We start from the raw sequence: 23,966 nt of genomic DNA on the forward strand, positions 1-23,966 counted from the left end.
TTCTGGTGTCCTTTGACAGCTCTTTGGTCTTGGCCATAGTGGAGTTTGGAGTGTGACTGTTTGAGGTTGTAGACAGGTGTCTTTTATACTGATAACAATTTCAAACAGGTTCCATTAATACAGATAACGAGTGGAGGACAGAGGAGCCTCTTAAAGAAGAAGTTACAGGTCTGTGAGAGCCAGAAATCTTGCTTGTTTGTAGGTGACCAAATACTTATTTTCCACCATAATTTGCAAATAAATTCATTAAAAATCCTACAATGTGATTTTCTGGATTTTTTTAATCTAATTTTGTCTGTCATAGTTGAAGTATACCTATGATGAAAATTACAGGCCTCTCACATCTTTTTAAGTGGGAGAACTTGCACAATTGGTTGCTGACTAAATACATTTTTGCCCCACTGTACATGTTATGTTATATGCTTTTCACTATTTGAATTGGTGAGTAAGAATGCTGCAACTGTTCAGGCACCAAACAAAAAGTATCTTACCTCTGGTCTGCATCTTGAGGTGGTCTTAGTTTTGAAAGACAGTTTCTGTTCTGATATGCCAAGGTCACGATATGTACTGAAATATACACCAACAACATAGGAAAAGTCTATATCAATATTACACTAGCAACATCTACATTTTCAGCATATAACATTAAAATGTTAAACTATTTAAAATGTTCACATTATTTAATTATCTAGTATTTTTATTCACTCAACCAGGATTATAACAATCAGAATAAAATTCATTACACTGTAAATGGACAGACGACAGTTCTCCCATGATGACCTGCAGTTGGAGGGCTGGTTTAGATAATCAGCATAAACCTCTGGGGAAAACAAAACAGATTTACTGCACAGCCAATGTGCTACATCTGCTCCTGCCACTGCCTCTCCTGCTCATCCTGTGTCTCCTTTCCCTTTTTCATCCCGTGTCTCCTCCCCCAGTGCTCTCTCCTTCTCTCTGTGTGTGTGTGTGATTGTGTGGGCAGAGACAGGTATGCTGGAGTCAAGGCAGATCACCACCAGCTGCAACCTGTTCCATAATCAATACCTCTACAAATACTCAGCCCTGCCACTTCCACGCTGCCAGATCGTAATCTCTGCTCAGTCAGCCTACGCGTCTAGCTGTTTGTTACTGTTAGATCCTGTTATGCCTGCTTTACTTGCGTGACACTGTTTTCCTCTCCGCTAGTTACCCCCGCTCTGACTCTGGTCCCTGTCTCCAGTTCCACGTCTCGTCATCTTGCTACTCTTTCCTGGATTCCCCACTCTACTACTCCCTTGGATTCCCCTCCGGACCTGCTTACCCTGTCCCAACCCCTCTCGCTTCAGCCTCAGCCTCCACACCTGGTTTCCTGCAACCCAACCGAGCTTCCCCTGGCCTGCACTCCATCTTCCCCCTGTGTTTAAATAAATACCTTGGTTATTTCATCCCAATCTTCTCGTCTGAGTCTGCTCTTGGATTCCCCTGTTCCACTCCGGGTAACATAATGTTATATATCCTGGGTTATTCTAAACCAGTTTAACAAGACATCACACATTTGTAACACAACAAGGAAGACCGTAATGAACAGGATGTTTAAAGTGGTCTGCATCCCACATTCAACATATGTTGTGACAGGATAAATACTCAAAATGTGATATATTTAAATAAAGATGTATATTTTGATGAAATATATTTGTAATTTAATTGAATCTGCACTGGTGGTTATGAGTCTGGTGCCATTGCTGAATAGTAGACCCTGGTCTTCTTTCTGTGCACAGTAAAAACCTCCACAATCACCTACTGTTACATTCTAGAGGTCAGATGTATCATAGTCATGCCCACATGCCCACCTATAGACTTACTCATTGCAGGGACACATTATTTCCTTCGACATTTATTAAATCCAATAACTGAATTTCAATTCAAGTCCCGAATTGAATAGCAATTTACTTTATTGACCCGCCCCCCTTTCATATAGGTGTGTCTTTATGGTCAGTTAGCTTTCATTACTAGTGGAACACCTAACTTAAGTAAAGTTCAAACTTAAAAAAGTGATGAAAAAAATAATACAATGATGTGGGTCATTGTTAACTTGCTTAAAGTTTCCACATGAAGCGCAAGTCTGTGCAAAGAGGAAGTGGTGATTGTCAATTCATCTCTGGCATCTCTGGCAGAGCAAGAAAAGCTATTGAAAACATGAACCGGGTTAAACAAAACAAACAAACCTAGCGCAAGCCAGCCTGTAGCGTAACACCCTACACAAAGATCAATTCCACACACAGACATGGGGGAAACAGATGGTAATATACATTTAATATGATGAGGGAATGTGAACCAGGTAAACAAGACAAAAGAAATGGAAACTGAAAGGTTGAGCGACGATGGCTAGAAGACCGGTGACGTCAACCGCCGAACGCCGCCCGAACAAGGAGCGGGACCGACCTCGGCAGAAGTTGTGACACTACCTTCTACTCAGAAAGGTGTTGTGGGGCACATGAAGTAGGCTTTCTAATGAACTAATTGAAAGCTTGTACAAGTCATGAAAAATGGTTTATTGTACAATAATTGGGACATGTAACTTAGCTCACAAACAGGATATGTGTGGTTGATGCAGCATCAATACACTACAAAAGGCTTGGGGGCTTTTTCTACAGAAATGCACAAACCTCTTCCTAACTGCTTCACAAAAAAAGTAACAGTTTACTTTCAAGACAGGCAAATATGAACTTATTTCCAGCAATGAAAAATGAAAAACATGAATCAAGACACAAAAGTAATAATTTCCTTCAAAGATATTTCCTTCAAAGATATTGCTGACTGGTATATAGACGATAGTGACGAAGAGCACCACTAAATACATTACACAAAAATATGAATATTATGAGTAGATTCACTTTATCTTCCAAAGTCATTTTCTAGTTCACATTATCCATCAAAGTCAAGATTTGGCACCTTATTAAGTAGTAGTTGTGAGTTCATGATTTGGAAACTGGACTCTTGAGTAAATAGTTGAGGCTATGTGGTCGGGCCTTAGTCCTCTCGCTTGGGGTACCAGCTGTATCACTTCATACTGAAAAACAATGTGGTTATGAGTGAAAACATCCCTCATAAAGATAAATATAATATATTGTTAAATACTGTATATACAGTGCCTTGCGAAAGTATTCGGCCCCCTTGAACTTTGCAACCTTTTGCCACATTTCAGGCTTCAAACAAAGATATAAAACTGTATTTTTTTGTGAAGAATCAACAACAAGTGGGACACAATCATGAAGTGGAATGACATTTATTGGATATTTCAAACTTATTTAACAAATCAAAAACTGAAAAATTGGACGTGCAAAATTATTCAGCCCCCTTAAGTTAATACTTTGTAGCGCCACCTTTTGCTGCGATTACAGCTGTAAGTCGCTTGGGGTATGTCTCTATCAGTTTTGCACATCGAGAGACTGACATTTTTTCCCATTCCTCCTTGCAAAACAGCTCGAGCTCAGTGAGGTTGGATGGAGAGCATTTGTGAACAGCAGTTTTCAGTTCTTTCCATAGATTCTCAATTGGATTCAGGTCTGGACTTTGACTTGGCCATTCTAACACCTGGATATGTTTATTTTTGAACCATTCCATTGTAGATTTTGCTTTATGTTTTGGATCATTGTCTTGTTGGAAGACAAATCTCCGTCCCAGTCTCAGGTCTTTTGCAAACTCAATCAGGTTTTCTTCCAGAATGGTCCTGTATTTGGCTCCATCCATCTTCCCATCAATTATAACCATCTTCCCTGTCCCTGCTGAAGAAAAGCAGGCCCAAACCATGATGCTGCCACCACCATGTTTGACAGTGGGGATGGTGTGTTCAGGGTGATGAGCTGTGTTGCTTTTACGCCAAACATTACGTTTTGCATTGTTGCCAAAAAGTTCAATTTTGGTTTCATCTGACCAGAGCACCTTCTTCCACATGTTTGGTGTGTCTCCCAGGTGGCTTGTGGCAAACTTTAAACGACACTTTTTATGGATATCTTTAAGAAATGGCTTTCTTCTTGCCACTCTTCCATAAAGGCCAGATTTGTGCAATATACGACTGATTGTTGTCCTATGGACAGAGTCTCCCACCTCAGCTGTAGATCTCTGCAGTTCATCCAGAGTGATCATGGGCCTCTTGGCTGCATCTCTGATCAGTCTTCTCCTTGTATGAGCTGAAAGTTTAGAGGGACGGCCAGGTCTTGGTAGATTTGCAGTGGTCTGATACTCCTTCCATTTCAATATTATCGCTTGCACAGTGCTCCTTGGGATGTTTAAAGCTTGGGAAATCTTTTTGTATCCAAATCCGGCTTTAAACTTCTTCACAACAGTATCTCGGACCTGCCTGGTGTGTTCCTTGTTCTTCATGATGCTCTCTGCGCTTTTAACGGACCTCTGAGACTATCACAGTGCAGGTGCATTTATACGGAGACTTGATTACACACAGGTGGATTGTATTTATCATCATTAGTCATTTAGGTCAACATTGGATCATTCAGAGATCCTCACTGAACTTCTGGAGAGAGTTTGTTGCACTGAAAGTAAAGGGGCTGAATAATTTTGCTCGCCCAATTTTTCAGTTTTTGATTTGTTAAAAAAGTTTGAAATATCCAATAAATGTCGTTCCACTTCATGATTGTGTCCCACTTGTTGTTGATTCTTCACAAAAAAATACAGTTTTATATCTTTATGTTTGAAGCCTGAAATGTGGCAAAAGGTCGCAAAGTTCAAGGGGGCCGAATACTTTCGCAAGGCACTGTATATATATATTCTCACTACAGATACTGACCTCTAGACTGTCTGTCCTTTCAGGTGGTTCAGGGGTTGGAGGAGAGTCATGGTTCTTCTGGCAAGCAACTCTCTTCCACAGCACTGAAATGGCTAAGATGACCCATACAGATGGAATTAGTAAAGACTATTGTGATCACACTTCACTGAGTAACATCTTACAGTGTGTATTGGGTCTCCATGCAGTCAAAAGTACAGTAACAGATAGTCCTAACATTGCTTGTAAAGGCAGGAAAGGGTAGCCTGGTATCCATGCCATTTAGCAGACGCTTTTATCCTAAGCGACTTATAGTCATGCCTGTATACACTTTACATATGGGTGGCACGAGGAATCAAACCCACAACCCTGGTAACACAAGTGCCATGTTCTACCAACTGAGCCACAACATACCACCACAATGTTACTAGGTTACTAACAAACCCCACTTTAAGAGTGTAGAAACACACCTGACACCAATAAAATGAGCACTGCATTCAAGACCGCGGATCCAATGAGAAGACCCTTTAGCCATGTTGTGTTGAAGTCTCTGGGTTGCTCTGTTGCTTCAGGATCAACTGAAATGGGCAAATGTACTTACTTAGAATTTCTGCATTTTATTTCAACCAAATGTGATAGCCTAAATAAGCACAATATGTTTACAATCATTAAAAGACTTGAGACTATTAAAGTCACTATTAAATTAGTTGAAAAATGACAAACACAATCACTTATGGAGCTTCACACTTATATTTGTTGCTTCGTTGATTGATTCGAGAACTGCAGGGTTATGGAAAACATTTATAGCCTAGATTCACTTTGAGTTATGGTACTCAAAATGGATGTAACATTTCTGTAGTGGTCTTACACCTAGCTGCTTTAAACATGAACAAAAACACTTTTCAGAAGTATGTTTTAGACAAAATAGAGAATGTTGGTGATTGGATGAAATGTGCACTTACCAGGGGTCATGAGTCTGGTGCCGTTACTGAAAAGGAAACTATTGTTTTCTTTCTTTGCACAGTAATACACTCCACAATCATCTACTGTTACATTCTGTATTAACAATCTATGTCCTGTTTCTAATGAATATTTCTGTCTATAATTCTTATTGTAATAAAAAGCATCAGGACTCCTACTAGTGAAAGAGCGAAGTATGGCCAGTGGAGGCTGTGGTTGGCGATGTAGGTACCAATGTGCATCAGTTACAGTTTTAAGGGAACAGTTCAGTGTTGCATTGTGTCCAAGTTCTACCAGTGTCTCTGTCAAAGCCTCAGCTCCAACACACAGTTTTAAGACACCTAAGAACAGAAGAATCCATGAGACACTTCATTTATTGTAAAATGAATGTAAAATAAATAAGAAAAATAAATGGTCTTACAGAACAGACAGGCAACAGTCCTCGACATCCTCAGAGCTGTGATAAATCTTTGAGACTGAACTGACTTCCTCCTTCTAACAGACATCTGACTGAACACACAATGCAACCACATGATCTAAACACTCTTTAATAAAGAGCATTGAGGAAGTGAATATGTTTCCTTTAAATAACACTGTGGTGTCAAAGTAACTACTTTCTAATTGAAAAGTTGACTAAAATAACAATGTTTTTATTGTGCAGCACATGTTCAGTCTCAAGATATCAACAAAACATCTGTCATTTGGTAGTACAATATTAATAACTGATCTGGAAATATTTCAATATCTTAGTTACTAAAACTGCTTCTTGTTGACAGGAGGGACACACTGACTCAAAGCTATTTCAATCCCATTTCCAATTTTGACTTTACAGATGGCCCTGGTTTATGCATTGACTCAGCAACAAATATTATATTAAAAGTGCATTAAATATAGTTTGCAATGGTTAGAGCGTTGGGCCAGTACCCGAAAAGGTTGCTGGATCGAATCCCCGAGCTGCCAAGGTAAAGGTCTGTCATTATGCAACGCAGAATGCAATGCAGTTAACCCACTGCTCCCCAAGCGCCTAAGATGTGGATGTCGATTAATGCAGCCCCCCGCATCTCTCTGATTCAGAGGGGTTGGGTTAAATGCGGAAGACACATTTCAGTTGTACAACTGACTAGATATCCCCTTTCCCTTTAAGTGGTCCTATCAGTAAACACACCGTGGCTACAGGCAATTTGGAATAGCTTTTTTCCTCTCCTCTTGAAAGGTGGTTCTAGCATGAGGTATATTTTAAGTCTTCTATTAAATGCATTCCAGACAAAAACACGTTTTTCATCAGTTTAAACACTCAGTACTTGTCAACAGTTTCATAAGAGGTACAATGACCAATTTCTATGCTGTAAGTCAAATAAAGTGGAGAGTTGGACTGAGGAGGAGTAACAGGAAGGTGCGGTTCTGTCTTCTGATGCTCATGCTGCTGCTCTTAGAATCACCTTCAGGCTCAGGAGCAGTTTCTCTGTAAAATAGTTATCATAGCTGTTTAGGCCCCTTACTTTTTTCAGTCTTTACGGCTTTGAGTTAAGTTAGTTTCAGAATAGGTGGCAAGGAATAAGTTAGTCCTAAATATTTCCATAACTAAAAGCATTGTATTTGGGACAAATCATTCACTAAACCCTAAACCTCAACTACATCTCACAATGAATAATGTGGAAATTGAGCAAGTTGAGGTGATTAAACTGCTTGGAGTAACTCTGGATTGTAAAACTGTCATGGTCAAAACATATTTATACGACAGTAGCTGAGATGGGGAGAAGTCTGTCCATAATAAAGCACTCCTCTGCCTTCTTAACAACACTATCAACAAGGCAGGTCCTACAGGCCCTAGTTTTGTCGCACCTCGACTACTATTCAGTAGTGTGGTCAGGTGCCACAAAGAGGGACTTAGGAAAATTGCAGTTGGCTCAGAACAGGGCAGCACGGCTGGCCCTTAAAAGTACACAGAGAGCTAACAATGATAGCATGTCAATCTCTCATGGCTCAAAGTGGAGGACAAATTGACGTCATCACTACCTGTTTTTGTAAGAAGTGTTGAGAAGCTGAATGTACCGAGCTGTCTGTTTAAACTACTAGCACACAACTCGGACACCCATGCATACCCCACAAGACATGCCACCAGAGGTCTCTTCACAGTCCTCAAGTCCAGAATAGACTATGGGAGGCGCACAGTACCACATAGAGCCATGACTACATGGAACTCTATTCCACATCAGGTAACTGATGCAAGCAGTAAAATTTGATAAAAAAAAACATACAAATACACCTTATGTAACAGCAGGAACTGTGAAGAGACACACAAAGTACAGACATTTTGTATTTTTTATGTTAGATATAGTAGTGGTGTAATAATGTTACATGATTTTTGTTTTTTATGCAATGTAAACGCTTTAATGTGTTTTCACCCTGTGAGGACAGACGCTGGTAGAGACAAGAAGCAGGTACAGGGAGTGAACATTTAATTAACAACGGACATGGAACAGGGCAGGAAAGCGTCTGGAAATGAAAACATAACGACATTAATGCTGACAAAGGGAATAAAGTTAGCAGCAGACCAATATAGAGGGGGTAATCAACAAAGTAAAGGTGAGTCCAATATTGCGCAGCTGCACGTAATGATGGTGACAGGTGTGCGTAATGAAGGCAGTCCGGCGCCAGAGAGGGAGCAGGTGTGACAGACCCCAGGAAGCGTGCCTTGGCAGCAGCTAATGGGGATCCCTAATAAATACAAATACTGTATCAACTTCTTAAAACTGTTCATGGAAATTCCAATACTGTATAGATAAGCAAAGGCAGAATCATGACCATTCTCTATGAATTGTCTGTTACACTTGGTTGTAATACAAACCTTGAACAGAAAGTTCCACTTGACGAAGAATGTCCTCTGTTGGTATGAAACATGAATAACTTCCACTATCAGAGTCCTTGAGATCAGGAAAAAAGTATTTGATCACCTGCTGATTTTGTACGTTTGCCCACTGACAAAGAAATGATCAGTCTATAATTTTAAGGGTAGGTTTATTTGAACAGTGAGAGACAGAATAACAACAAAAAAATCCAGAAAAACGCATGTCAAAAATGTTATAAATTGATTTACATTTTAATGAGGGAAATAAGTATCCTGCTCCAGAGAGCAAAGCACGTCACAATTATTGTCCCTAATCTCGTAATCCGGAGCGCCCGCTCAATCTGGGCGCAGGAAACCTAACAAATCATCACCAGTCCACTCCGAGTTACATTCACTATCTTAACAGTCCCCAACCTCTCCTCCACCCAACCTGACAGCACATATGGATCAACCGAAAAGCAAGGATCCATTCTTTCTACATATCTCATTCCTACTGGACCGAAATCATCCTCATCATCCTTGGGACAAGGCCAGAACTTGGCGTTCCTCGCCGCAGGTACTTTACCCTCACTCTCAACAAGTTCCATCACTGAACTACGGGAGCACGTCCCTGTTTTTACACTTGATGCACATGTTCCTGACCTCACTGCTTCCCTCTACACTCAACATCTTTTCCACAGTCATCACTGCACCTGCCACCACATTTAATTCATCCTCCCTCTTGTCATGAGGGGTCATGTCTCGAAAGGATAGAGCTTAAGTCAAATATATATTTTTTGTGCATTTTAGCTAACCCTAACAGCTTTTCTAACCTTAACCTAAGTATCCTAACCTGCTACGTTCATTATTCTAACCTGCTGTGTAAGTTCTCCTAAACCTTCTGCGAAAAGTCACTTTTGAAAAAGCTGTATCCGTTTTAACATGTCCGTTTTAACATAATGTATCATGGAAATAAGTACCATGAGAACTCACACAGAATATGGCCAGTGGAGGCTGTGTTGTTTGTCGCTGTATGTACCAGTATGTATTTTCTGCACTACTGGGTGGAAAAGTACCATTTATAGTCACATTGTGTCCAAGTTCCACCAGTGTGTCTGTCAAAGCCTCAGCTCCAACAGTTTGAAGGCACCTAAGAACAGAAGAATCCATGAAACACTTCACTTAATACGTTAAATGAACAAGTCAATTCACATAAAAAGTTATGATCTTACAGAACACACTGGCAACAATATGTAATTTCCTCAGAGCTGTGATCTTTGAGACAGAACTGACTTCCTCCTAAGGCAGACGTCTGAATGAACACACTGTGCAAGTGCTAACCACATGATCTAACCACTGATTATAGATCTGTAATGTGTGTGTTTGATTGACACTGGTGTGACCTTTGTACAGTATGTGGGGTTGCATGGAGAATGAAGGAATGCAATGCCAGAGCTCTAGTGCTAAATACTTTAAAATACTTATATGAAACAATAAAGAACAACGGTGGGAGTTCAAAAAGTCTGGCACCAACAAATGCGTTAACAATGGAACAATGCCATTTTCACATGCATGTACTGTAGTTTACTTGATTCCTATGATACAGTGTATGTGTCGCAGGAGGGATCTGAACCCTGGTCTCCAACGTCTTGACCATCAGACCAAGAGGAGGGCTCTCACATCACCAGAACTTGAGCCAGACTCATGTCTGCTACATATGTATTGCTCAAGGAATGATATTGCACTTCTTCTAAACATCTATGCAGACACAGAGTGCTCCTTTTGCTGTATTTTTCAAGGACATGTCACAGGTTCATGTGTCAAATCCAATCAAATCAAAGATTATTTGTCATATGCACATGATACAGCAGGGTGTAAACCATGATTTAAAAAACTATCTATAAAGAAAATACCATAGGTATTATTTACATATGTAGGAAGAGGGATAAAGTGGGATAAGGGGAAGCTCGCATTCTGTCCAGACCTGGGCAGGAAATAGTTGTATTTGTAGTTTATTTGAAAATATCAACTTTTCACTTGAGGTTAGTTTAAAAAAAAAAGTATTTTCTTTGATATTCAAATACAGGTCTCAGAAAACCAAATAATATTTGACTATATTTTGAATACCTCTCAGAAGACCAAATAATATTTGAAGTTATTTGAAAGCAAAAAAATATTAATTTGATGAAGTTAGCTAGTTTCTCATGTCCATATCAGATGAAAACAAAAGCAGGCCTAATGATTTTGATAATTAGCTAGCTAGCCTAGATCTAACACAAAGCTAGCTAGCTGCTAGCAACAGCGTCTGTTTAACTGGTAGCTAATGGTACGTGGATATTTCAACACCAACGGTCGATCGCACAAATAAATCCAGATTTTATCAATTTCTTCTTAGCCTTTCGTATACAACAAATTCTAGGTGCTAAATTGTCTAGTAGTTACTAAATGTGATAGAAAGCTATTTGTTGTGACGTTATTTACAGTAGATAGCTAGATACGGAAGTCTTGCACTGCGCAACCATAGCATTACGCCGTCCCACTACTACTGTATTTGATTGTGCATTTGCAATTCATAAACCGCTTATGTATCACCAGAGCGGATCCATAAATAATGATTGTGTGGCTTAATTACCTTTGCCTACACATGATACACCAATTTTAGGTCTAGTAATAAACCGACCAAACCTATTTTGCGCTTTAAGAGTGCAAACAGGTTGCGCGTAAACATGCTTTCAACAATTTCCTGTTAACGCTAGAGGCGCCTCTGTTGTTGATGGCTTCTTGCTGCTAGATTGATGTAGCATTTTACTAGAAGCAGTCATCCCTTGCTTGCTAGCCAATATGATAACATTTAATTGGTTGCAAATTACAACGTAATGGCGTCTTTACAATGCTTCTTGTTTTCGTTCGTTAGCCATCTTTCCGTCTGATTCAGCACCCTTGACAGTTAAGTAAGTTGGCTTGTTAGCTAACTTAGCTAGCTATGTTGGCTAACAAGGCTTTTCATATTACAGGTAGCTAGCTAACTGTGTCACATATTTCTGAACATAACCTGTGCATTGTTGTTAACTTGATTAGGAGGTGTTGGAAAATAGCTAGTTCTGGTCTAGTAACGTTAGTGGGCGGACTAACGGCCTGGACCAGAGCTACAACATAGTTAGCTACAAGCAGGTCCGTAATACAGTAATTATTCATTTCAGATGGCAGTTCCCTTCAAAATCCCCAAGAGAAAACAGCCATCAGAAGCTGACAACATGCACATGCAGTCCCCTCTCTCACGTCTCCGGGATACCTCCAGCCCATTCGAGGTATCCCTTATCATTTCCATTTGAAGTGGACATGTGAACTGCATTTTCACACGGTGACTCATTATTTGTGAATGAATGTTGTGCTTATATTTGCTCATGGTGATAAGTGAGATCGGCATAGCTAGAAGGTATACACTGGGTGTCCAAAACATTAGGAACACTTGCTCTTTCCATGACAGACTGACCGTGTGAATCCAGTTGAAAGCTATAATACCTTATTGATGTCACTTGTTAAATCCACTTCAGTGTAGATGAAAGAGATGAAACGGGTTAAAGAAGGATTTTTAAGCCTTGAGACAATTATGACATGGATTGTGTGTGTGCCATTCAGAGGGTGAATGGGCAAGACAGAAGATTTAAGTGCCTTTGAATGGGGTATGGTACTAGATGCCAGGCGCACTGGTTTGAGTGTCGAACTGCAACGCTGCTGGGTTTTTCCAGCTCAACAGTGTCCCGTGTGTATCAAGAATGGTCCACCACCCAAAGGACAACACGGGCCAGCATCCCTGTGGAACACATATGACACCTTGTAGAGTCCATGTCTCAACGAATTGAGGCTGTTCTGAGGGCAAAAGAGGGTGCAACTCAATATTAGGTGTTCCTAATAAAATACTGTATAAAATGAAACCTCCCAAAGTGCTGCCCAAATAACTCTACCTACATGTACATATTACCTCAATTACCTTGACCAACCGGTGCCCCCGCACATTGACTCTGTACCGGTACCCCCTGTATATAGTCTCACTATTGTTATTTTATTGCTGCTCTTTGATTACTTGTTCCTTTTTATTTCTTATTCATATTTTTTAAACTGCATTGTTGGTTAGGGGCTTGTAAGTAAGCATTTCACTGTAAGGTTTACCTACACCTGTTGTATTCGGCGCATGTGCCGAATAAAATTTGATTTGATTTTGAAATGGCACCCTATTTCCTATATAACCAATGCACTACTTTGGACCAAAACCCACAGGGTGGCTAGTGCACAACTGGGACAATGGCAGAGGAGGCTGGTGGGAGGAGCTATAGGAGGATGGGCTCATTTTAATGGCTGGAATGGAATTAATGGAACGGTATCAAACATATGAAAACCACATTTGACTCGTTCTATTAATTTCATTCCAGCCATTGCAAGGAGCCCATTCTCCCATAGTGCCTCCTACCAGCCTCCTCTGGAATAGGGTGCCATTTGCGACCCAACCCAAGACTCTTCTCTAATTTAAACCGATCACTCTCAAGACACTTTAAAAGCTGTAGGTCAATGTACTATGTATCCTATGGGTTAATAGTTATGCTGAAACAACACTGTGTGTCATTTCAGACAAGCTGGTGCAATGGCTCTTCAAATGGAAAAAGGCCTGAACAGGTTGGCTCTCTGAATGGACACATCCCCAGAGCAGGGAAACAGAGGTATGTATAGATATGATCTATAGGTCCATAGCGTTCATGCTGCTGAGATTAATGAACAGCATCAATAAGTGACGTGACACACTGGACCATAGCTTATTTTTTCATTTTTTACATTTAATTTCATTTTTACCCCATTTTCTCCCCAATTTCATGGTATCCAATTGTTTAGTAGCTACTATCTTGCCTCATCGCTACAACTCCCGTACGGGCTCGGGAGAGACGAAGGTTGAAAGTCATGCGTCCTCCGATACACAACCCAACCAAGCCGCACTGCTTCTTAACACAGCGCGCATCCAACCCGGAAGCCAGCCGCACCAATGTGTCGGAGGAAACACTGTGCACCTGGCAACCTTGGTTAGCGCGCACTGCGCCCGGCCCGCCACAAGAGTCGCTGGTGCCCGATGAGACAAGGATATCCCTACCGGCCAACCCCTCCCTAACCCGGACGACGCTAGGCCAATTGTGCGTCGTCCCACGGACCTCCCGGTCGCGGCCGGTTACGGCGCGAACCCAGAGTCTCTGGTGGCACAGCTGGCGCTGCAGTACAGCGCCCTTAACCACTGCGTCACCCGGGAGGCTGACCAGAGTTATTTGGACAGTGTTGCTGGATTAAGAATGTCAATTATCTCTCCTAGATGACTTACTTGAGTCACCTCTTGACCCCGTTGGGAGCGTAACGTGTCAACAATGACACTCTCTCCACCACTTTTCTACGCTTTCGCCTCGTGCCTGGTTTTTGTTGGTTATTTTGTTGCCAGGATGCAGTGGTCATGGATATCTGCAGTGCTTACTGTTTTCAGTAGATGGTGCTCATCAACCAGTTAAATGTACCTGGTCAAAATGTCTAGTACAGTGTGTATAGCTGGAAATCATGATGACAAAACAAGTGCAGGTTATATTATACAGATGACATTACCGTTAATGTTGAAGTCGGAAGTTTACATACACCTTAGCCAAATACATTTAAACTCAGTTTTTCACAATTCCTTACATTTAATCCTAGTAAAAATTCCCTGTTTTAGGTAAGTTAGGATCACCACTTTATTTTAAGAATGTGAAATGTCAGAATAATAGTAGAGAGAATGACTTATATCAGCTTTTATTTCTTTCATCACATTCCCAGTGGGTCAGAAGTTTACATACACTCAATTAGTATTTGGTAGCATTGCCTTTAAATTGTTTAACTTGGGTCAAATGTTTCGGGTAGCCTTCCACAAGTTTCCCACAATAACTTGGGTGAATTTTGTCTCATTCCTCCTGACAGAGCTTGTGTAACTGAGTCCGGTTTGTAGGCCTCCATGCTCGCACACGCTTTTTCAGTTCTTCCCACAAATTTTCTATGGGATTGAGGTCAGGGCTTTGTGATGGCCACTCCAATACCTTGACTTTGTTGTCCTTAAGGCATTTTGCCACAACTTTGAAAGAATGCTTGGGGTCATTGTCCATTTGGAAGACCCATTTGCGACCAAGCTTTAACTTCCTGTCTTGAGATGTTGCTTCAATATAGCCACATAATTTTCTGGCATCATGATGCCACCTATTTTGTGAAGTGCACCAGTCCCTCGTGCAGCAAAGCACCCCCACAAAATTATGCTGCCACCCCCGTGCTTCACGTTTGGGATGGTGTTCTTCAGCTTGCAAGCCTCCCCCTTTTTCCTCCTAACATAATGAATGGTCATTATGGCCAAACGGTTCTATTTTTGTTTCATCAGACCAGAGGACATTTCTCCAAAAAGTACAATCTTTGTCCCTATGTGCAGTTGCAAACCGTAGTCTGGCTTTGTTATGGCGGTTTTGGAGCAGTGGCCTCTTCCTTGCTAAGTGGCCTTTCGGGTTATGTCGATATAGGACTTGTTTTACTGTGGATATAGATAGTTTTGTACCTGCTTCCTCCAGCAAGGTCCTTTGCTGTCCTTTGCTGTTGTTCTGGGATTGATTTGCACGTTTCGCACCAAAGTACGCTCATCTCTAGGAGACAGAATGCGTCTCCTTCCTGAGCAGTATGACGGCTGCGTGGTCCCATGGTGCTCGTACTATTGTTTGTACAATTGCACCCAAGGATGAACCAGACTTGTGGAGGTCTACACTTTTTTTTCTGAGGTCTTGGCTGATTTATTTATTTTTCCCATGATGTCAAGCAAAGAGGCACTGAGTTTGAAGGTAGGCCTTGAAATACATCCACAAGTACACCTCCAATTGACTCAAATGATGTCAATTCACCTATTAGAAGCTTCTAAAGTCAGGAATTTTCCAAGCTGTTTAAAGGCAGTCAACTTAGTGTATGTAAACTTCTGACCCACTGGAATTGTGATACAGTGAATTATAAATTAAATAATCTGTGTGTAAACAATTGTTGGAAAAATTACTTGTGTCATGGACAAATTAGATGTTCTTACCGACTTGCCAAAACTATAACGTTTGTTAACGTTTGTTAACAAGAAATGTGTGGAGTGGTTGAAAAATGAGTTTTAATGACTCCAACCTAAGTGTATGTAAACTTCTGACTTCAACTGTATATGTTATTGATGTAGTTCCTGAGATTTTAGATAGACTTTGCTGAGACTTTGGTCATTGTTTGCTTGTTTGCAGCACTCCTAACCGGCTACTTCTGAGGGATGTCTGTGAAGCGCGTCTTGGACCTGGCCAATCGGACAAATGGACCTCCAGCCAGTCAACAGGCTTCCAGAGACCAGCTCAGACCCCAGAACATCATCCACCGTCCAGAACACCTCACATCCAATCAAGCCCTGTGACATCATCATCAACACACAAAGCTGAACAAAGACTCCCAGCAGCCTCTCCTCCCTGCTTCAAAAATGGGTATGACATCAGGGCGGCATGTAGCCTAGCGGTTAAGAGCGTTGGGCCAGTATCCGAAAGGTTGCTGTTTTGAATCCTAGAGCTGACTACGTGAAAAATCTGCCAATGTGCCCTTGAGCAAGGCACTTAACCCTAATTGCTCCTGTAAGTCGATATGGATAAATGTAAAATAAAATTACAATGTAATAGATTGATAACTGAAAAACGGATAACTTTACGTCTAGGAATTAGAACGTAGTTGATTTTTTAAATGTGAATTGACTTCTGATTCTGCTTGTTCGGTTCACACTTGTTCTGGTATCTGTCACTCTGTCAGAACTAGAAGTGACACCAACCATAGAAATCTATGCTTGGAATCATTTGAACTGATTGTACCGTTGTCCTCCACTAGATGGCGCCCTAAGAGGGCATCAGACACACTGTGTCGGGACAAGAATCAAGAGACTGGGTGTGTGTCGCCACTGCTCAAGACGCGCCGTGCAGAGTTCAGTGGTCAGTGTCACACACACACCACACAGAGAGAGAGAGTTCATTGGGGTGGAATCCTAGCTTACCGTTCAATCTTTCTCACACAGTCCAAAACAATCCCGAGACAATGTGCTCAGCTTAGGGAGGCCTGATGAAGAAAATCTACACTTGTGGATGCTACGCTATTTTTGTGAAAATGTATTATTTGTCTAAAAACATTTGTCTTAAATCTCGGTGCTCAGTCTAGGCTGTAGATCCACAGCAGTTGGAGGGCGCTTATATCTACATTGTCTTAACCAATTAAGGGTCAAACATACTTGTGTAATCAGGAGTTTAACTCGTTAAGTGTTTTGTTGCAGTTTCAAATCAAATTTTATTGGTCACATACACATGGTTAGCCGGTGTTAATGCGAGTGTAGCGAAATGATTGTGCTTCTAGTGCCGACAGTGCAGTAGTATCTAACAAGTAATCTAACAATTTCACAACAACTACCTTATACACGCAAGTGTAAAGGAATTAATAAGAATAGGACATAGGCAAGATGAAGGAGATGGTATAGAGTACAGTATATACATATGAGATGAGAAATGTAGGGTGACAACGACGAGACGGCCTACAGGGAGGAGGTGAGGGCCCTCGGAGTGTGGTGTCAGGAAAATAACCTCACACTCAACGTCAACAAAACTAAGGAGATGATTGTGGACTTCAGGAAACAGCAGAGGGAACACCCCCCTATCCACATCGATGGAACAGTAGTGGAGAGGGTAGCAAGTTTTAAGTTCCTCGGCATACACATCACAGACAAACTGAATTGGTCCACTCACACAGACAGCATCGTGAAGAAGGCGCAGCAGCGCCTCTTCAACCTCAGGAGGCTGAAGAAATTCGGTTTGTCACCAAAAGCACTCACAAACTTCTACAGATGCACAATCGAGAGCATCCTGGCGGGCTGTATCACCGCCTGGTACGGCAACTGCTCCGCCCACAACCGTAAGGCTCTCCAGAGGGTAGTGAGGTCTGCACAACGCATCACCGGGTGCAAACTACCTGCCCTCCAGGACACCTACACCACCCGATGTTACAGGAAGGCCATAAAGATCATCAAGGACATCAACCACCCAAGCCACTGCCTGTTCACCCCGCTATCATCCAGAAGGCGAGGTCAGTACAGGTGCATCAAAGCTGGGATCACTCAATGTTAGTGATGGCTGTTTAACAGTCTGATGGCCTTGAGATAGAAGCTGTTTTTCAGTCTCTCGGTCCCAACTTTGATGCACCTGCACTGACCTCGCCTTCTGGATGATATCGGAGTGAACAGGCAGTGGCTCGGGTGGTTGTTGTCTTTAATGATCATTTTGGCCTTCCTGTGACATCGGATGGTGTAGGCGTCGTGCAGACCTCACTACCCTCTGGAGAGCTTTACGGTTGTGGGCGGAGCAGTTGCCGTACCAGGCGGTGATGGTCTCGATTATGCATCTGTAGAAGTTTGTGACAAGCCAAATTTATTTGTACGCCAAGGAACTTAAAACTTTCCACCTTCTCCACTACTGTCCTGTTGATGTGGATAGGGGGCTGCTCCCTCTGCTGTTTACTGAAGTCCACAATCATCTCCTTTGTTTTGTTGACGTTGAGTGTGAGGTTATTTTCCTGACACCACACTCCGAGGGCCCTCACCTCCTCCCTGTAGGCCGTCTCGTCGTTGTTGGTAATCAAGCCTACCACTGTAGTGTTTGGCCACCCAGTCATGGGTGAACAGGGAGTACAGGAGAGGGCTGTGAACGCACCCTTGTGGGGCCCCAGTGTTGAGGATCAGCGGGGTGGCAATGTTGTTTCCTACCCTCACCACCTGGGGGTGGCCCGTCAGAAAGTCCAGGATGCAGTTACACAGGGCGGGGTCGAGACCCAGTTACTATGGTGTTAAATGCTGAGCTGTATTCGATGAACAGCATTCTTACATAGGTATTCCTCTTGTCCAGATGGGTTAGGGCAGTGGGCAGTGTGATTGCGTCGTCTGTGGACCTGTTGAGGCGGTAAGCAAATTGGAGTGGGTCTAGGGTGTCAGGTAGGGTGGAGGTGATCTGATCCTTCACTAGTCTCTCACAGCACTTCATGATGACGGTAGTGAGTGATAGCCGTGTAGCTCAGTTACCTTAGCTTTATTGGGAACAGGAACAATGGTGGCCCTCTTGAAGCATGAGTAGTGGGGTTAACATTTAGCAGGTGTTGCTGTGTTTAACCAAACCTCCCCCTGCATTTCCCTCTTCTTCTATATTGTGTTGGCAAGCCTGACCATTTTCCTGGTTGGATAAACAAATGCTTAACTTTATGGCCTTGTTAAAAATGCCTGCAGTAAACAATCTCTTTCCTTCAGACTGCTTTTCTTTTAACTCTTTCTCGTTCAGGAGACACAACATTTAGCTGTGTGCTTTAGCCAACTCCTGTGGCTATCGCTGTCATGTCATACATGTAGGCAAGCAGGCTACTGTCTCTTCAACAAGGGTCAAAATGGAACTGTTGTGTTTCGTTGTTTCGGTTCCCACTGAGGCCACCCATACGAAAACGTTTATCAAAGTCACTTTGGATAAAAGTGTCTGCTAAACGGCATATATTTTAGTATTCATTGTCTGTTTTACATCTTCCTCAGGAGATTCCCAAATGTCTGTGAGATGCAGCCCAGTGCAGTCGGAGCAGGATTCTGCATCAGAACCATCTCCAGAAAGAGAGGTGGACAGTTCCTCAAAGACGGACGACAGGCTCTCTGTCTCCCCAGGAGACTCAACATGGAGGAGACATGACTCTGGGATGAATGGATCTCCTCCACAAAACACAGAGGTAGGACTATAGCTGTGTCTCAAGTGGGACCCTCTTCCCTAGATAGTGCACTATAGTTAATAGGATGCCATTTGGGACACATACAGTTGACTGGCCTCAGGACTCACATAAATATATGTCTAGTGGGAAACAATTGCTTATACTTACTAGTCTGGTACATAGTTATTGGTCGTAACCATACTTGTTAGCTAGCTAGGTTGAGCGTTGGCTAGCTTTTTCAAGCATTGTTAGTGTTGGCTAACTCAGTGTTGCTAGGTCTATTCCTCACAGTGAAATGACAACAGTGAACAGCCAAGTTGCTTAACTTCCACCCTATACAGATAGTCCTGATTCAGCTGAGCTGGTAGCTCCATATCTTGCAACAGGATAACAGCCCAGAGTGGCTTGGTCTATAGAATAGTATAGAGTCTATAGTATAGAGTCTTGTAAAGTGTGGCAGTTGAAAACAAACTGTAGTGAACTATATGAGAACTAACTGGTTAGTGTAGGTGCATTTGCAGGCTCATATGTTTTCATTTATGATTTCTTTTTCTAGTTGATTGTAATCATTTCTAGGGGAATTTCTGTTAGGTTAACCCCTGTGACTAATAGTCCTACCTGGTGTGCTTTCAGAAGGAGGGGAAGGGAAGTTCAGGATCACTGCAGAAACAGATCAAGAGGACTAGTGGTTCACCAGGGACGGGCCCCAGGGGAAGTGTCCCTGTCCCAGCAGGCCACCGAAGCCAGAGCCCAGATAGTGACGACCCTCCCGACCGCCCCTTGATGTCAGGGGCCAGAGGTGCATCCACAGGGTCCCCGAGACACCCCCTCTCCGCTGTGGCTTCAGTGACCCAGGCCACACAGGAGAAACGGTTTTCCTTTAGCAGGCCTCCCCTACGGGCTAACCTCACAGACAGAGAGAGCAGACCTCCCCTCCGGGCTAACCTCACAGACAGAGAGAGCAGGCCTCCCCTCCGGGCTAACCTCACAGACAGAGAGAGCAGGCCTCCCCTCCGGGCTAACCTCACAGACAGAGAGAGCAGGCCTCCCCTACGGGCTAACCTCACAGAGAGAGAGAGGAGGCCTCCAACCAAGTGTCTCTCCCTCCATCTCAGGCTGAGGAGGCCCAAGCCCACTTCCACAGAACCTAGTAAGTTGACCCACTGTTGAACCCTTCATAGCATATTGATCAGAACATACCACATCACGCATAGACTGGCGGTATGACGTCACATACTACTCTGTAATATGAGTGTTGTTACGCTGAACCAACATTATAAACGAAGCAAAATGCCCTCCTCACCCAGTGGCGTCAGTATAGAATATCATCCGACACCAAGGGATGAACAGGCGAGGAAGTGGTTTCAGCTGTATGTCTTAGTGGGGTTCAGGGCCATTACATAACAGACTGGCTAGTATCACGACAACAACAGAAAGAAGGCGTATTAGACAAATTCCCAGAATGGCACTTGATCCAGACAGATAAACTCAGCTACTGTTATGCAATCAGTTGGACTTAGTTTTTACTAATCTAAGTACCAAACAACATAATGGTAATTTATTTGAATGGTAAATCTGCATTGATAAACCGGGTGAATCAAGATGTAGCCTAGGTCTATTCACAATACAGGTGAATGCATAATATTCAACAGGATTGTGTGCATTGAGCTTGTTGTAGCTGATATTATGGGGCTACAGATGATAAGCAAATCCTTTCCATTTAGGACTTATTTTATTGGCAACTGTTAGAACATATTATTTTATTGTACTGATCAACATTTGCAGAAGAAGAAGCGATATCTTTTATCAAAGTGTGTGGTGTCTCTTTAAGAAAGTAATGAGGTCATTTGCAAGGCAGAATGTGGCTGTGGAATCTGACTTTGTGGCTATGCAAACCAGACTGGAGGCGAGGGAGACTAAGGGTGCGTTCGTAAATTCACTCTGGCTAGAGCAGATTAAAAACGGATGAATTTACAAATGTGCAACACCTGTTGAATATTACCGGTGTCAGTAAACGTTGGCAAAAAAACATAATTCAATTGTTGCCAGAATCACAGTTAGTCACCAACGCTCTAGATAACATGAAAACAGCCTAACCAGCTCTGCTGGAGCGAGTAAAATGGTCAGAGTGAGGTGTTCTCTCATTTATCTCTGGAAGTAGCTAGCCAGCTACAGAACGCTCGGATCAACCTTTCTCCTCGGCCAGAGCGTCCAGCGTGCACTCTATACGCTCCCGAGATTGAAACACTCTGAATTTACTAACGACCCAGAGCACATTCTGACACACTGGAAGCAATTTTACAGGGAAACTCCCTCTGTTGGCATGGTGCACCACCACCGTGGCATTAGAATGGATCCTCTAGAAGGACCTAAGCTCCACCCCTATAATCAACACTAACCTTAACTTCTATGCAGCTAAGCCACGCCCATAGCCACTGATTGGATCTGTGGTGAGCTGCGTCCTTAGCAAGGACCTATTCTAGCAGAGACCCATGGGCTTCCTCTCTCTAGTGGAGTCTTGGCCCTTCAAATCCACAGTGATTAGGTAGTAACGAGTACAGGAGCCTTCATAATGATGACGAGCTGGGGAGCCAAGAAGCGGTTGGAAGAGAGAGGAAACTCCAGCTTGGGTTTGTAATTTTCGGTACAGACAATATTTGCCATTAAGATATATTTTTGTCAACATGGGGCTGGGGCATTACCAGGGGAATGATGAGGACACAACATCCGATGAGGATCCTCATCTGGTCTGCATTTGTTCTCTCTTCTCCTAATGGGTCCTAGTTACAGCTTTACAAGCTCTTTGTGGTCAGAGATGTGTAGCCAGAGGCGGGCCTGGGAAACCATCAGCTGTCAGCGGTGCTGAGAGATTAATGCCTGGCTCCACCGCAGAGGGGTGGCTCACTTTTTTTGAGGTGTGTGTGTGTTTGAATATGTGTGTGTGTGTGTGTTTGAAGACGTGTGTGTGTCTTCACGTGCACTCAAAGTGCTGACAAGGAAAAGACCATAGCAGGCTTGGTTATTCTCAGTCCCCTTTGTCCTTCTGTGTTAATGTACCATGCATGGTGGAGGAGAGAGAGGAGGCAGGCAGGGAGAGAGAGAGAGAGAGAGAGAGAGGAGGCAGGCAGGCAGGGAGCGAGAGAGGCAGGCAGGCAGGGAGAGAGAGAGAGAGAGAGAGAGAGAGAGGAGGCAGGGAGAGAGAGAGAGGAGGAGGCAGGGAGAGAGAGAGAGAGAGAGAGAGGAGGCAGGGAGAGAGAGAGAGAGAGAGAGAGAGAGAGAGAGGAGGCAGGCAGGGAGAGAGAGAGAGGAGGCAGGCAGGGAGAGAGAGAGAGAGGAGGCAGGCAGGGAGAGAGAGAGAGAGGAGGCGGGCAGGGAGAGAGAGAGAGAGAGAGAGAGAGCAGGCAGGGAGAGAGAGGGGGCAGGGATAGGGAAACAGCAGGAAGTGGGAGGAGGAGGAGAGAAGAGGGATGAGACAGGAGGGGAGGGAGAGGAATATGTAGGTCCCGTGTGGATCAGTTGGTAGAGCATGGCATTGCAACACCAGGGTTATGGGGAGGAGGGATGGGGAGACAAGTAGTCACCCAGATTATAGCCAAAGCTCTCTATAAAGCCCATTAGTCCTGTGTCTGTCTACTGGCACTTGACCCACACTGACCCAATCCCCTTCCCCCCTCCACTTCCCCCTCCGACTCTGGGTCCTTCCGCTGCTACCAGGAGCTTCTAGTCCCCCTTTAAATGAATCCATGGACTTTGTGTGAGCAGCTAACAACCATCTCCAGATAGGTCCGTGATCCTATGTCAGGACCTGTACAATGTAGGCTAATCTGTATTTATGTCAAAGGTATTGGTGAACAACATGATGTAGGCTAATATTGCGTACTTCATCATAATCAATGTGATATATTAAAAGAGGAGGTGCAGTTAAAAATGTGATTATTCTTTTTTTTAAATGATGCTATTTTCACACTATCACTGAAATTATGATAATGCCCTTTTTGTGTAAGAGATGTTAGAAAACAATGCTTTGAATTTCAGCTTGTTCTGATGGGATGGAACTTTTGGCCCACAGCATGACATCACAATGTGATCTGATTATAATAGACCAATGACTGTTCATCTGGGAAAGGGGATGGGCTCTAGACCCTCCTATCAGCCAATCAGGGATGTCTATGTAAATATCTTCACATTTGTTTCTTAACGCCCACATGATCAGAGAGTGTTTCAAGGGCAAAAGGAGGCTCAGGGAAATGCACTCAGTTCCTGATGTTTGGTATACTCAGTGTAAATGTTAAAAATAATATATGTTGGAGTTATTTTCATTAAATAAACAGACAGTGATTTATTAGACATACAGTGATTTACAAATAAAATTACAAAGACTGCTTGGGGGCTTTAAAAATTGTGATAATGGCCCATTGCAATGTGTTAGCTAATCATTCATCAAAGTAGTCATCTTGAGTACAAATAGATACCACTCCAATCCTCTTAAGTCCTTCACTGACTGTTAGTGTGCCAGCAACTGACACACTCATTAACACACTGACTTGAAAGTGACAGTCTCAGTCGGTGGTAGAGCACGGAAGGGGCTTCTGCTCTCAACTTCAG

General features: G+C 42.9%; 1 protein-coding gene and 1 long non-coding RNA gene across 5 annotated transcripts in view; one reads left to right on the forward strand and one right to left on the reverse strand.

Annotated features, from left to right (window-relative positions):
• Positions 1-2,075: 2,075 nt before the first annotated feature.
• LOC110495499 lies at positions 2,076-6,242 on the reverse strand. Its single transcript, XR_002469429.2, has 5 exons — positions 6,141-6,242; positions 5,722-6,060; positions 5,230-5,337; positions 4,784-4,875; positions 2,076-3,049 (listed from the first exon to the last, which is right to left on the reverse strand). It is a non-coding gene; the product is annotated as an uncharacterized LOC110495499 (long non-coding RNA).
• Positions 6,243-11,245: 5,003 nt separating this feature from the next.
• The window catches only part of LOC110495498 (sentrin-specific protease 7-like), a 28,195-nt gene continuing 15,474 nt past the window's right edge, over positions 11,246-23,966 (forward strand). The window contains exons 1-8 of one of the 4 annotated variants that reach the window (XM_036951883.1): positions 11,250-11,497; positions 11,747-11,854; positions 13,173-13,261; positions 15,851-16,081; positions 16,473-16,573; positions 19,195-19,382; positions 19,995-20,365; positions 20,405-20,511. In XM_036951883.1, the coding sequence (XP_036807778.1) occupies positions 11,747-11,854; positions 13,173-13,261; positions 15,851-16,081; positions 16,473-16,573; positions 19,195-19,382; positions 19,995-20,365; positions 20,405-20,511 (1,195 nt within the window). In that variant the 5' untranslated portion in view covers positions 11,250-11,497. Of the gene's footprint in view, positions 11,498-11,746; positions 11,855-13,172; positions 13,262-15,850; positions 16,082-16,472; positions 16,574-19,194; positions 19,383-19,994; positions 20,512-23,966 lie in introns of all 4 variants that reach the window. The other 3 variants (XM_021570794.2, XM_036951882.1, XM_036951881.1) reach the window with 3 other exon arrangements.

This window comes from Oncorhynchus mykiss, chromosome 18 (assembly GCF_013265735.2).
Source record: "Oncorhynchus mykiss isolate Arlee chromosome 18, USDA_OmykA_1.1, whole genome shotgun sequence".
Classification (NCBI taxonomy): Eukaryota; Metazoa; Chordata; class Actinopteri; order Salmoniformes; family Salmonidae; genus Oncorhynchus; species Oncorhynchus mykiss.